Consider the following 12,589-nt stretch of genomic DNA (forward strand, 5'->3'; position numbering starts at 1 on the left):
TTACCTTGGCCTCCGGTAACACTGTGAGGAATCTTTGATTCCTTTTTGACCGGGACATGTCCTTCGATGTCAAATTAAACAAATATGTAGAACTGCATTTGTGCAGTATCTCATCCTGTCTCAGGCTCATGCTGAAAACGTAGTTCATGCATTTATTACTTCTAGGCTGGACTAGTGTAATTCATTATTATCAGGATTTCCTAAAAACTCCCTGAAAAGCCTTCAGCTAATCCAAAATGCTGCAGCAAGAGTCCTGACAGGGACTAGAAAGAGAGAGCATAGCTCTTCCATACTGGCCTCTCTTCTTTGGCTCACAGTTAAATCCAGAATCAATCATCTTTAGGCATGAAAAGATGAAAAAAATCCTGATTGAGATTGTCATAATTCATGCATGACAGCGTTAAATAACAATAATTACAATGACAGTACAAGAAAACAGCCTTTGAACAGGACCAAAGCAGAATGGCTTCCAGGTCCTTCTTCGGTGAAATCGGCTTCCTGTTTGACAGACACCCTCTCTACTTTTAAGGTTAGGCTTAAAATATTTTGAGAAAGCATATCGCTGGGGTTGGATCAGGTGACCCTGAATTCTCCCTTAGAGACACTCCGATATTTCTAGGCTGCTAGGGGCTTTCCATGATGCTTTGCATCCTCTTCAGTCAGATGTGTTTTTTTTCCATCACTATGTGTTTATACTCCACTTTGCATTTAATCATTAGTTATTATTAATCTCTGGGTCTATTCCACAGCATGACTTTGTCCCATCTTCTTCCTCTAACCCCCAGGGGGTCGCAGCAGATGGCCTCCCCTCCCTGAGCGTGGTTCTGCTGAAGGTTTCTTGCTGTTAAAAGGGGTTTTTATCTTTCCTATTGTCACCAAAGCACATGCTCATGGGGGGTGGGGGGTCTGATTGTTGAGGTTTTCTCTGATTTCTCTGTATGTAAAGCACCTTAAGGCAACTATCGCTGTGATTTGGCGCTACATAAATAAAACTAAATTGAAGCAAATTGATTTGGCTTGGAGCACTTTGAGTTGTCAGTGAGACAACATAAGTAGTTAAAAAGTACACGTCAGTATTTACTACTATTATTAATAACTTTATTACTTGTGCTGCATTAACTGTAAATAGTGAGCAGAGTTGAGTACCTGTAACTGTCTGAGCTGGTTCAACTGGAGTCGCAGCTCACACACATTCCTCTTGGCTGACACTAAACGCTGTTGCACTCTGCTGTCAGAAGCAGGGGCCCGAGCAGCTGGATGGATGGAGGTAAAGCTGTCAGTCAGAGCAGCAGGATTCTGGGGCTCAGATGATACTCCTGAAGGGCAAAGAAATTGTTTTCTTTTCAGAATTTTCACACCATGAGACACACTCATAGTGGCAATATGTACATTTAAGAAACCTCTCACCAAGTCTGTTGTTTATAAGGTTGCATTCTGGACTCTCACTGAAAAACACAGACAGACAAAAGACCTAAAATGACTGTTTAACCCAGGTTTATATCGTATGCAGAAATAATCTTACTTTATGAGGCAAAGATCTGTTAGTCAAACTAATATTATATTTGATTAAATGAATTCTTGTTTTATACACATTGTTATTTTAAATACTACCAACAACAAACATAATAAATGTAAGAATAATTAATATAGTAATTGTTAATATCAGTAGATGTTACAGACCTGACAGCATCCTTGTCTCCGGGTCCTATGGACAAAGCGTGGTGCACTAGCCCTGCTAGACTGGCTATCTGCTCCTCCATGGCTTTGATTCTCTCACTGATAAATAGGAATACATACATTATATCCATCACATAACACTTATATGAACCATGAGAACAGCTTGCCACCATGTAACTGTCATAATTTCGTTTAAGCACCATTTCCCAACCATTGGTCTCATGATTCTTTATATTGGAAAGGAAATACACTCCGATATTAGTGGATAAGCAATTTTGAGAGCATCCTGGTAGTTCACCCTGAGTCTACATCATCAGGAGGAAGAAAGGTTCACATGATCAGCCCTAACCATACACTTTATCAAAAGGAACAGTTGAAGCTTAATCTTAAAAACAACTCCCCTCTCCACTTCCTCACTGGTCACTTCCCCATTGACACTTAGTTTAGCTATGAATCTGAGCTCCCTGTACTGATCATACTTGAAAAAGCCTTAAAGGACAAAATAAGGTTAATCATTTTATGCATTTTGTGACTTAAGTGGGGTCAGTTTTGGAAGAGTCCAGCTGAACCAAGCACAACATTTGTTAATGGAGTTTTACTTTTATAACACATTTCTACTCTGAGCATTCAAAGCAAATCTCAAGAGGCCTGTTTTTTTACTTTGCAGATATCATCACTGTGTGATATTTTGCAGTTACTGAGTGTCAGATTTTGAAACTTCTACCACGCAATTTCGACCTAGTAACAGAAATATCTCATAGGACAAATGCGAGATAAGTCGTTAGTTGTGTATTTAATTCAAAAAGGGCAACATGTCATGTTTTGTTCTTGGAGCAGAGTATATCTGGGCTGATTATCAGCTACTGGTATAATCTATCACTATAAGCACTCACTGAGTGTAATATAAGGACTATTTTTGTGATGCAACTGGCTAAACATGGAAAATAACCGAACCCACTGCTTAGTTATCTTTCTCATACATTATGAAAGACACAAGAAAAGTTGTTCTTTTTTGTCGTTTAAAAGAACATCTGTGATTTATGTTTCCTGTGGTTTCGTCATAGGCTGCAATGCAACAAGGCAATTACTCTGGCTATCAGCTCACCTTTGGGCATTGCTGGCATTCATATGGCCCTGAAACAGTCTCTCAGTTTGTCCCAGAGGACTGTCAGCAAAAACAGATGAGGTGGAGGATGAGGATCCACTTCCTCTGCTTCTGCTTATAATCTCTAGTGTAGCACTGTTATTGTCCTGCCCCAGGGACTGGCGAATCAGTGACTTCTTCTCAGGAGACACTAGGCCCACACCTCCAATGATTTGTCCACCATCAAACATCCTGACTTCACTGAGTCTGTGAGGGGAACTAGGCGGGATTTTGGTTCCCATTGGGGGAAGCTGACCATCAGCATACTTCCTATTCTTCCGCCTAGAGAAAGAAAAAGCAGATGGAATAGAAAGTGAATGTATGTACAGCAGTGTAAAACCCACATACAATATGGTCCTTTGACAAATAGATGAAACATCAAGTAATCAGTTTATCAAAGTCTCTAATTTCTATCGTAGTTTTCAGTATAATAGAGATGGATATAATAGCAATCAGTTAGTTATTACAAGTCATCGATTGATTTTCATGTCATTGATTGAAATAAATGTTCCCAATCTTGTAGTTGGTCACCAGGTTTGCACACATCTCAGGAGGAATTGTTGCCTACGTCTCTAACTAACTCTAAATCCTTTAGGTTTCTTGACTACTGCCAAGCAAGTTGAAGCTTCAGCTACCTTCACAGGCTTTCTACAGGATGGTCTGGAGGAAAGAGCTTACATAGAGCTCCAGACCACTGATGTTTTTTACATGACAAAAGTGATTTAGACAAAGAAACAAAAAAAAAATTACAAACAACAATATAGTATACACAACTGCACCAAATTGTGGATTATTAAACATTATGTCTCTCCTTTCTGAGTCCCTGTCAGTACATACATTAGTAATTGATGAACAAATTGATTTAGTTTGCTTTAAAGAAACCTGGTTAGAGCAGAATAATTATGTTAGTTTAAATGAATCAATAGCCTTGAATCCTTGAACCACAAGCTACAGAGGGTGTGGCAGCAATCTTCCACTCCATCTTACAAATCATCCAAAGACCCACACAGAGTTTTAATTAATTTGAAAGCTTGATGCTTACCCTACCCTCACTGGAAAACTTAAAAAAACAAAACAAAAAAACAACCCAAATCCTCTTTTGTCTGATCATTTCCTTATAATACTTAAATCTCCAATAGTGGGTTACAAAGCAGTGGAAAAGTACATTTCATCTCTTTCTCAAAGGACTGTAACTAAGTTTAAGGATATAATTTCCCCATGTGCCAACACAGTGCCGAGCAGGTACTTAAACTCTACTCCCTAATATTTTTTTTACAACTTCAATGCATATTTAATTTTCTGTAATATATTTATAATTAGAGCTATTTGCATTTATTAGAGATATTTTGTTAAATTTTGTAACTTTGTAATATATTCTTTTATTTAGTTCAGTTTAGTTCATTACTGTTCTTTTCATTTTGGAGCAATTGTCACCACATCGTTTCCTCTTTGATTATTAAGGTATTCTGATTTTGATTTTGATTCAAATGATTCCTGGAAGAAATATAATCCAGTTCAGTTCAATTTTATTTATATAGTGCCAAATCGCAACAAGGTGCTTTAAACTGATAAAGACTCCACAACAATACAGAGAAAACAAATAAAATCCCAACAATCAGATGGTCCCCTATGAACAAGCACTTTGGTGACAGTGTAGAGGAACAAAAGCTCCCTTTAACAGTAAGAAACGTCCGGTTACTTACGTTCAGGGAGGGGCGGCTATATGTCACGACCGGCTGGGGATGAGGGAAGGAAGACAGGACAAAGACATGCCAGGGAAGAGACCCATGGATTAATAATAACTTAAGATTAAAAGCAGAGGAAAAAAAGCAGGAAAAAAAGAGTGAAGAAGAAACGCTCGGTGATAATGGAAAGCCTACTGCAGTGTAACTAAGGGAGTATTCACAGTAACCTGATCCAGCCCTAACTATATTTTTTTATCAAAAAGGAAAGTTTTAAGATGAATCTTAAAAGTAAATCCAAATCCAAACTTGGAGCACATGGCTCTGCCTCCCATTCTACTTTTGAATACCCGAAGAACCAGAAGTAAACCAGAAGCCTGAGAGCAAAATGCTCTAAATGGTAAATGGCCTGTATTTATATAGCGCTTTTACTAGTCCCTAAGGACCCCAAAGCGCTTTACATACCCAGTCATCCACCCATTCACACACACATTCACACACTGGTGATGGCAGCTACATTGGAGTGAGAAGATATTAAGCGGCCTTTAAGATAAGATGGGGCATGATTATTCAAGACCTTGTATGCAATGAGAAGGATTTTAAATTCAGTTCTGGATTTAGATATATATCTGAGCAATAAAGCTTATGAGTAGGAAACACTGTTGTATCCGGCCTGCTTTATGCACAAAAATAATCACGTGAGTAAATTACTAAATTAATACAATCCATGTAGAGATTTATTTTCCTGTGCCAAGACTTGTTGATTATATGATTTTTGGCCAGGCCTGCCCTCAACAGCACACACAGGCTGTACATTCACTTTAAAATATTTGCTATATAAAAGACTTACAGGATGGCTGTCTGATCTTGAGTGATATAACATCACCAGTGTTGGGTAGGTTAATTTTTCCAAAATGTATTTTTTAACATATTCCGTTACGTTACATTACTCAATAAGAGTAACATATTCTGAATACTTTGGATTACTTAATACATTATCATGCTTTTTACAACTACATGAATGTCCTATTGCTGTGTGATTTATTACTATTACTGAAGGCTACTCTCCACACCAACACCAACTAGATGTTTAAATCTTAATATAAATGAGTAACAGTAGGTGCACATTAGGTAAGGCTGCACTTTTTGCAGTGATCTTGTATAGAAACTATTCAGCGCGTATATAAAACAGGTCCGCGGCTCCGAACCGTAGTAAAGGGACCTCTGGCTAATACGTCCGGTTCATGTCGGGCTCGTAGCTGAAAACTAGCTTTACTTTGTTGTCTGGGTCAACTTTGCTAGCAGAGACAGAGAGAGGCGTTGAAAGGCTGCTCCAACGGGACTTATTGTTTCAGAGGAAACACGAACACAGTGTACAGTCGAGTCTTAACAGCTTACTTACAGCTGGGCTCGTCAGGCTCTCTTTTTGGCTGCAGTGGTTATTATTATATTTACATGCTTCATACATGCTATGCCTTTATCACACTGCCTATCGTCTTCATATTAAATAATTTGTTGAATAATACTATTTAAAAATATTTCTTCACGTCATTATGCGGGCCACAATAAGGGGTGACATGTGCCGCGAGGTTAAGTCACACGCGTTAGAGCCTCTTAATGTGCGTTTTGTTTAGGTTTCCATCAGCGTGGAATTACCAGAAATAGAGAGGGCATAGCCTTATGAAACAGGAAAATACCGCCGTGTAATCCATTTATTTCAACAAAGTAACTATTCTGAATACCACCTTTTTAAATGGTAACTGTAACGGAATACAGTTACTCATATTTTGTCTTTTACATACGTAACGGTGGTACATGTATTCCGTTACTCCCCAACACTTAACATCACACTCACATAGACCTTGCCCAGTCAGCTCCTACTTGAATTCAATTCAGTTTTGTGCCAAATCACAACAATTGCCTCAAGGCACTTTAAACGTTCTACTATTGGATTGCAAAATGACATGCTGTAACTGTCAGGCCACATACCCAAAGTGACTTTTCTATTTCTTTGGTTTAGCTAACCAAAGAAACGGTGTGGCTGTAGCTCAGGTGGTAGTGCAGGTCATCTGCTAATGGGAAGGTTGGTGGTTTGATTCCTGGCTGCTCCAGTCTACATGTCAAATATCCCTGCAAGATACTAATGTCACGGCGGGGTGCGCCGGTGTGTTTTTTGAAACAGGACCCAAAAGCAGATGTGGACGAGGTATTGCAAGTTTAAACAGAAAGCGATCCTTTATTTGGATGATTACAGGGGTTAACCAAGGAACCCTAAGCAAACTAAAAAACACTAAGAAACAAATACTACGAAGTTCTATGACTATGGTGGGGATAACAGACGACCCGACAATGACATTCAGAGAACAGAGGACTTAAATACACACATGAGGTGATATGGGGAAGTGGAGACACATGAGGAAACAGCTGACTAGGATAAACATAATGATGCACAGGCAAGAGTAAAACTAACCGCATGAGCACAGAACACAAGACCCCTTTTCAAAATAAAACAGGAAACATGCAGACTTAGACACGACAACACAACTTAACAGGCCTAACAAGCATGACAGACTAGACAAGGAACCAAACATAACCACACAGACATGACACATGAACCAGGGAAACTTAGTACAGGGGAGATGACATAACTAAGAAACAGGACTACACAGTAATCTAGAAATTAACTAGGTGCACTAAGCTAAGGCACAAAATAAATACAAAAGATACATAAACTCAAACACTGGGTCGCTTGACCCAGGACCATGACAACTAACCCCAAGTTGCTTTCGCATGCAGCTATCAAGAGTGTGAATGTTAGATAGAAATCACTATAATACAATCAGCTCATTTACCTACATTTGAATTACCGAAAAATGTCGAACTAAAGATTACACTGACAAAAAAGTTTGTTTTTTGTGTGTTTAGATGTTTCTTTTATATGCTGCCCAATGACTGTAGAAAACTGTCGGGTAGTCCAGTTTACTGAAGAACACCTCAGGCTGTCAGGTTAAAACACTCGGTCGTGTTTTCGTAGCGTAAACGCTGGCCCTCCTCTCAGAGCCTACGCTCTATCTGCTATTCCCTAACAGAGATACGCAAGTTTCTCCGTGACTGCAGCTGCCAGTCAAAGCTGTTATGATGACGTTTCACCCCAATTTAACATCACTGTGGTAGGAATTAGGAATTAGAATCAAACTTATGGGAAAGGAGACCTCTTGGACATCAATCAGCGTGATGAGAACTATTGAAAACAAAAGAAAGAATCTTTGGAAAAAATTTATCCTAGGAGAATTAATTTATTTTAGTCTGACCCCAGTCCCATCCGCTAACATGGAGGAGGTTTATGACCTATACTGCAGCCAGACACCAGGGGGCGATAGAGACGTTTTGGCTTCATTTTTGTGGAGCTGTCGCGTCGTCCATGTTTTCTACAGTCATTGATGCTGCCCAACTAAAAATGATCATTTTTAACCCATTATAAGAACTACATCTAACACATGTACCTAAACTGGTACAGACTGTTGCCTCCTGGCTGCTGCATACACCCAAATGGTGCAGAAATGAAGCATTAAACTTCAGACATTTCCTATTGCATATGTGTGTAAATAGGCAAGTATACCTGTGGAGGGAATGGGTCCCGTCCTCTAGATTATATTGGCTCTCTCCATAGCCCATCAGGGGTTTAATGGAGGCTCGGTACTGCTGCAGCCCTACTGGGAGTCCTAGGACTCCAACATTCACCACATCTGTTGCGAGAGATGGAGGGGCACTGCACTGGGAGGAGATGCTGCGGCGAGCTATTCCATCCTGCAGAGAAGCGCAGTAGGAGTCTGGATGTGGTCCTCCTTCACCACGCACCACCAAGGCCATGACCTTACTGCTGTCAACGTTCTCATCTGACACATACATGCATTTACACATAAACACACTGTCACTTTAGAATGTGGAGCAAACACACATAAAGAGTAAAAACACAGCCAGTGGTTATGTTTCCAAGAGTGTAGTGCAAGTAAAATCAGTTCAGCATTGTGCACCGGGTTGCCATGTGGAACAAAAAACAAAAAAAATGCAAAAAGCTCAAATACACACACACACACACACACACACACACACACACACACACACACACACACACACACACACACACACACACACACACACACACACACACAAACCCCAGACATTCAGACATTCTGCTTAAATGTGAAACTAAAGCTAGTTTACACAGCAGTAACGAGGTTTCTGGTTATCTGTGTGTATAGCAGCGGCAGACATTGACATACGGCATGTATGTATGTCAATGTCTGCCGCTGCTATACACACAGATAATGGGAGATGGCATACATCATTACAACTAATCACAGCCCATAACTTCTTCCCTTATGTCACAGCAAAGGGGGAAAAAAACACTTGCAGTAGTGACTCATTGTTCAGTAGGAATCAGCTAAAAAGCACATTCCTGCTGGAGGAATCTCACCAGGCTTGACATCTCTCCTCTCCAGGATGGCACTGCTGGTGCATATGGTACTGGATCGTCCTGCTCCCGAAAGGCGAAGTGTCTGTGCTAATGTAGTGCTGGGGTCCCGCACTCCCCCACTGCCCCCTCCACCATATGCCACCCTGGAAGGGGAGGAGGGCATAGACCGGGCCATGGGTGGAGACATGGAACCTTGCAGGCTTTGGAGGGTGCCACGACTGGATGATGACAAGGTGTGGACTGGACTGTGACTGCCATACAACAATTCTCTGGGGATCTGAAGAAAGTGAAAAAAAGTGCTCTGAAACTGCACCATCACCACAACTTAGAACCACAGACGGGGGGATAGAGCACTTTCCATAACACTTCATTGACGGCTGGAGTCACATCAGCCTGTTTTAAATCAGCAGTGGTGGTACAATCGTGAAAAAGCCTGGACTCAGTTGACTCAGTTGCAAACTATAGACGCATGTCACATCTATCTTTGTTGTCCAAGATCTTTGAAAAAGTTGTTTCTATGCAGCTCACCGACCATCTGTCAACAATCAGTTTGAGCCATTTCAGTCTGCTTTCAGACCAAACCGCTCCACACAACCAGCTTTAATCAAAGTGGTAAATGAGACAATGATCGCACTTCAGTTTTATTACTGCTAGATCTAAGCGCTGGTTTGACACTGTGGATCACTGTATTTTACTGGATAAGATTGAACGTTTTATCAGCATTTTTATCGGCATGTATCCTGGCTGAGATCCTACCTGTCTGGGAAATCTCAGAATGTTAGTTTTAAAAATGATCTCTCTGAGACCTGTGCTGTGAGGCATGGGGTCCCCTCAAGGGTCTGTACCTGGCCTATTACTGTTTCCTCTCTATCTGCTGCTTCTTGGTCTTCTTCTATGTTATTTTCATGTAACCTTTCACTGTTATGCTGATGCCTGCAACTATATGATCCTTTAATCATTGGAAACTGTGCTGACTTGTCCAAACTGGAAGCTTGTCTATCTGCAATTAGGGGCTGGTTATCTGATAATTTTCAGCTTTGATGGTCATTGGACCACAAAACTTTCACTTGTCTTCGCGTATTGATTATTGTAATGGTCTCCTCTCTGGGTTGACGAAGAAAAGTTTTAGAGGTTTACAGACTGTACAAAATGTGGCTGCCTGCATTTTAACCAAAATAGGGAAATATGAACATATTACTCTAGTACTGAAATCTCTTCACTAGTTGCCTTGTAGGGTTCGAGCAGATTTTAAGATCCTGTTGCTCACCTACAAGACTTTAAATGGTCTGGCGCCTTCATATCTCTCTGACCTTTTGCACCTTTATGTTCCATTCAGTGCTCTCCAATCTCAGGGCAGAGACATAGTCCCAGCAGAGTTTACTGGTTTCAGGTGCTGGATGCCAAGCACTGTTGTTCACACTGGTGCACACTAGTACTGCTGGGTAACCCTCACAATTGCGACATGATACTTCTTTCTGCTCATTTAGTTTAATTTCATGTTTTTGTTCAATCACCTTTTATGAACAGCCCCGTTCTGAGTGAGTTGGGGATTCCTTCCTTTTCTGCTGTGGAGTCCTTTTTGGCCAGTTGTTGTTTAACAGGTCTGAATATGCATTTAATTCAAAAGTGTTTAGCTGATCCCAACAAGTCAGTTTCATCTTTCAGGCTTTGATCATAAAGCACATGTAATGTATTAATGAAACTCAGTCAACCTTCCAATGAAAATCAAGCGGAAATTTCATCATTTCACCAAACCCCAAGAAGTGTATAGCTGAATTTTAAAAGTACTTCCATTTGATAAATGGAATTTTTATGTTTTTGTGAATTCTGGATACACCCTTACATAAAATATATATCACTCACTCAGACAAACAAAAACATTCCTGACTCTGGGTCTTAAGAAAAAGAAATAATGTATAAGAAAGAATAAGTAATCTCAGCTAATTAAAAATAATAATAATACAAACGATACAAAAATGTACCAAATACCAAACCACCACCCCAAAATGTCACATACAAACATTTACTGAAAATGTTGAAAGTATAATTGTGCCTCTTTGTCCTCAAGAGAGGTCAGAAGTGTAAATATAATATAAATGGCACTCAGAAACATAAGTACAAGTTGCAAAGCCATAGCAGATATGAGCCTATCTGATGAATCTGTGTGTGTCTATCATGGAAGTCTTTAGCAAATTTAGCTGAATATGCATGGGTCACAATGCCAACATGATCAGCATTACAACTAATGTCGTTCCACTGCAAGCTCTAGTCACAAGTTTGGTTTCTGCCAGCAGCTACATATCAGATGAAGGTTTTCCTAGATATAAAAACATTATGGTGTTAGTCATCCTGTCAATTTCATTGCTATTGTCAATTACTGAATGGAGAATATGTCAGTGAACAAGTCATTTCTGAAACCAAATTATAAGCCAAATAATTGTGCAATGGGACAAATGAGTACAGATTCCTCCACCTCCATTTTTCTTTAATCCTACATATTAAATTTCTTTACAAATACTCAAATATGAATCTTCTCATGGTAAAGACTGGTTTGTTTTCTCCATTCTCCATTATTGTCTCAATTCTCCACACTACCAAGTGAAACAATAAATAATGTGTGCATATTTTGACTTAGCTCTGCATGACTACAGTTAATATTCCTATTGTTGTGCAAATAAGAGATGCATATTAGTCTATGTGACTGAGTAAACCTACAAAGAGCTGGCATGCTGAAAGAGATGAACTGCCAGAAGTTTAAAAATCCAACAGGTTGCTTTCCTTTTGTCCAGACCAGTTACACAAGGAGAGCAACCTGTCAAACAGATGATTGTTCGAGTACAAACTGAGTTGACACAAATTCCCAGCAACAACAAAATATTCTTCCAGCTATGACTCTGCCCTGACTGTCTTTCACTTCACCATTCAGACATCCAGTACTACTTACTTGACTTCCATTATTTCCCTCTACACTTTCTCCAACACAAACCCAAACCTAACGTTAGCTCACCCTACAACATAGGGACCTCAAACACATTTCTCTCTCATGAGTAATGCAAGTACAGACAGAAACAAATACTGTTGCAATAGTTCTCTTCTATCAATGTTAAGTTACTGAATTTTCTCAAATTATGAGCTGGTTAGTAACATATATGTAGAGGGCAGGGTAGCAGAATCCCCATTCTATTAAGCAAATGTGGTTCAATATCCAGTCTCAAACTATATGATGAAATTAGCTCTCAAAAGTAGTGGCCCAGGAAAGGAAAACAAAGAGAAGAACCCTTCAGAGTCAACAGGCATCTCAGTGTGGTAGAGGTTGATGTTTACCAGTCAGGAGGTTAGTGGCATGTTACCAAGCCTGAGCATTTGTGAATGTAAGACAAACAAATCTTGGAATGGAAAAAAGTGTTTGTATGAATGTGTGTGTGCCTGGATGAATACGGCTTGTAGTAGGAAATGCTCAGTTAGAGTAGAAAAGCATCATATGAGTACTCGTCCACTTGGGGATTCAATCCTTGCCTTGGCCAAGATACTAACCCCAAGTTGTTCACTGATGCATCCGTGGGAGTATGAACATGTGTAAATGTTTATAGAAAAAGTGCTTGTGTGATG

At 39.9% G+C, this 12,589-nt stretch overlaps 1 protein-coding gene across 1 annotated transcript in view; it reads right to left on the reverse strand.

Annotated features, from left to right (window-relative positions):
* Positions 1–12,589, reverse strand: part of LOC146688421 (uncharacterized) — a 66,155-nt gene that overhangs the window by 37,445 nt on the left and 16,121 nt on the right. The window contains exons 5-10 of the mRNA XM_085438039.1: positions 8,981–9,257; positions 8,123–8,399; positions 2,783–3,103; positions 1,681–1,776; positions 1,408–1,445; positions 1,147–1,316 (exon numbers count right to left, since the gene is read on the reverse strand). Of these exons, the coding sequence (XP_085294165.1) occupies positions 1,147–1,316; positions 1,408–1,445; positions 1,681–1,776; positions 2,783–3,103; positions 8,123–8,399; positions 8,981–9,257 (1,179 nt within the window). The remainder of the gene's footprint in view (positions 1–1,146; positions 1,317–1,407; positions 1,446–1,680; positions 1,777–2,782; positions 3,104–8,122; positions 8,400–8,980; positions 9,258–12,589) is intronic.

This window comes from Copadichromis virginalis, linkage group LG18, assembly GCF_057382275.1.
Source record: "Copadichromis virginalis isolate Kocher_CV1m ecotype Utaka linkage group LG18, C_Virginalis_male_GT1.1, whole genome shotgun sequence".
Classification (NCBI taxonomy): domain Eukaryota; kingdom Metazoa; phylum Chordata; class Actinopteri; order Cichliformes; family Cichlidae; genus Copadichromis; species Copadichromis virginalis.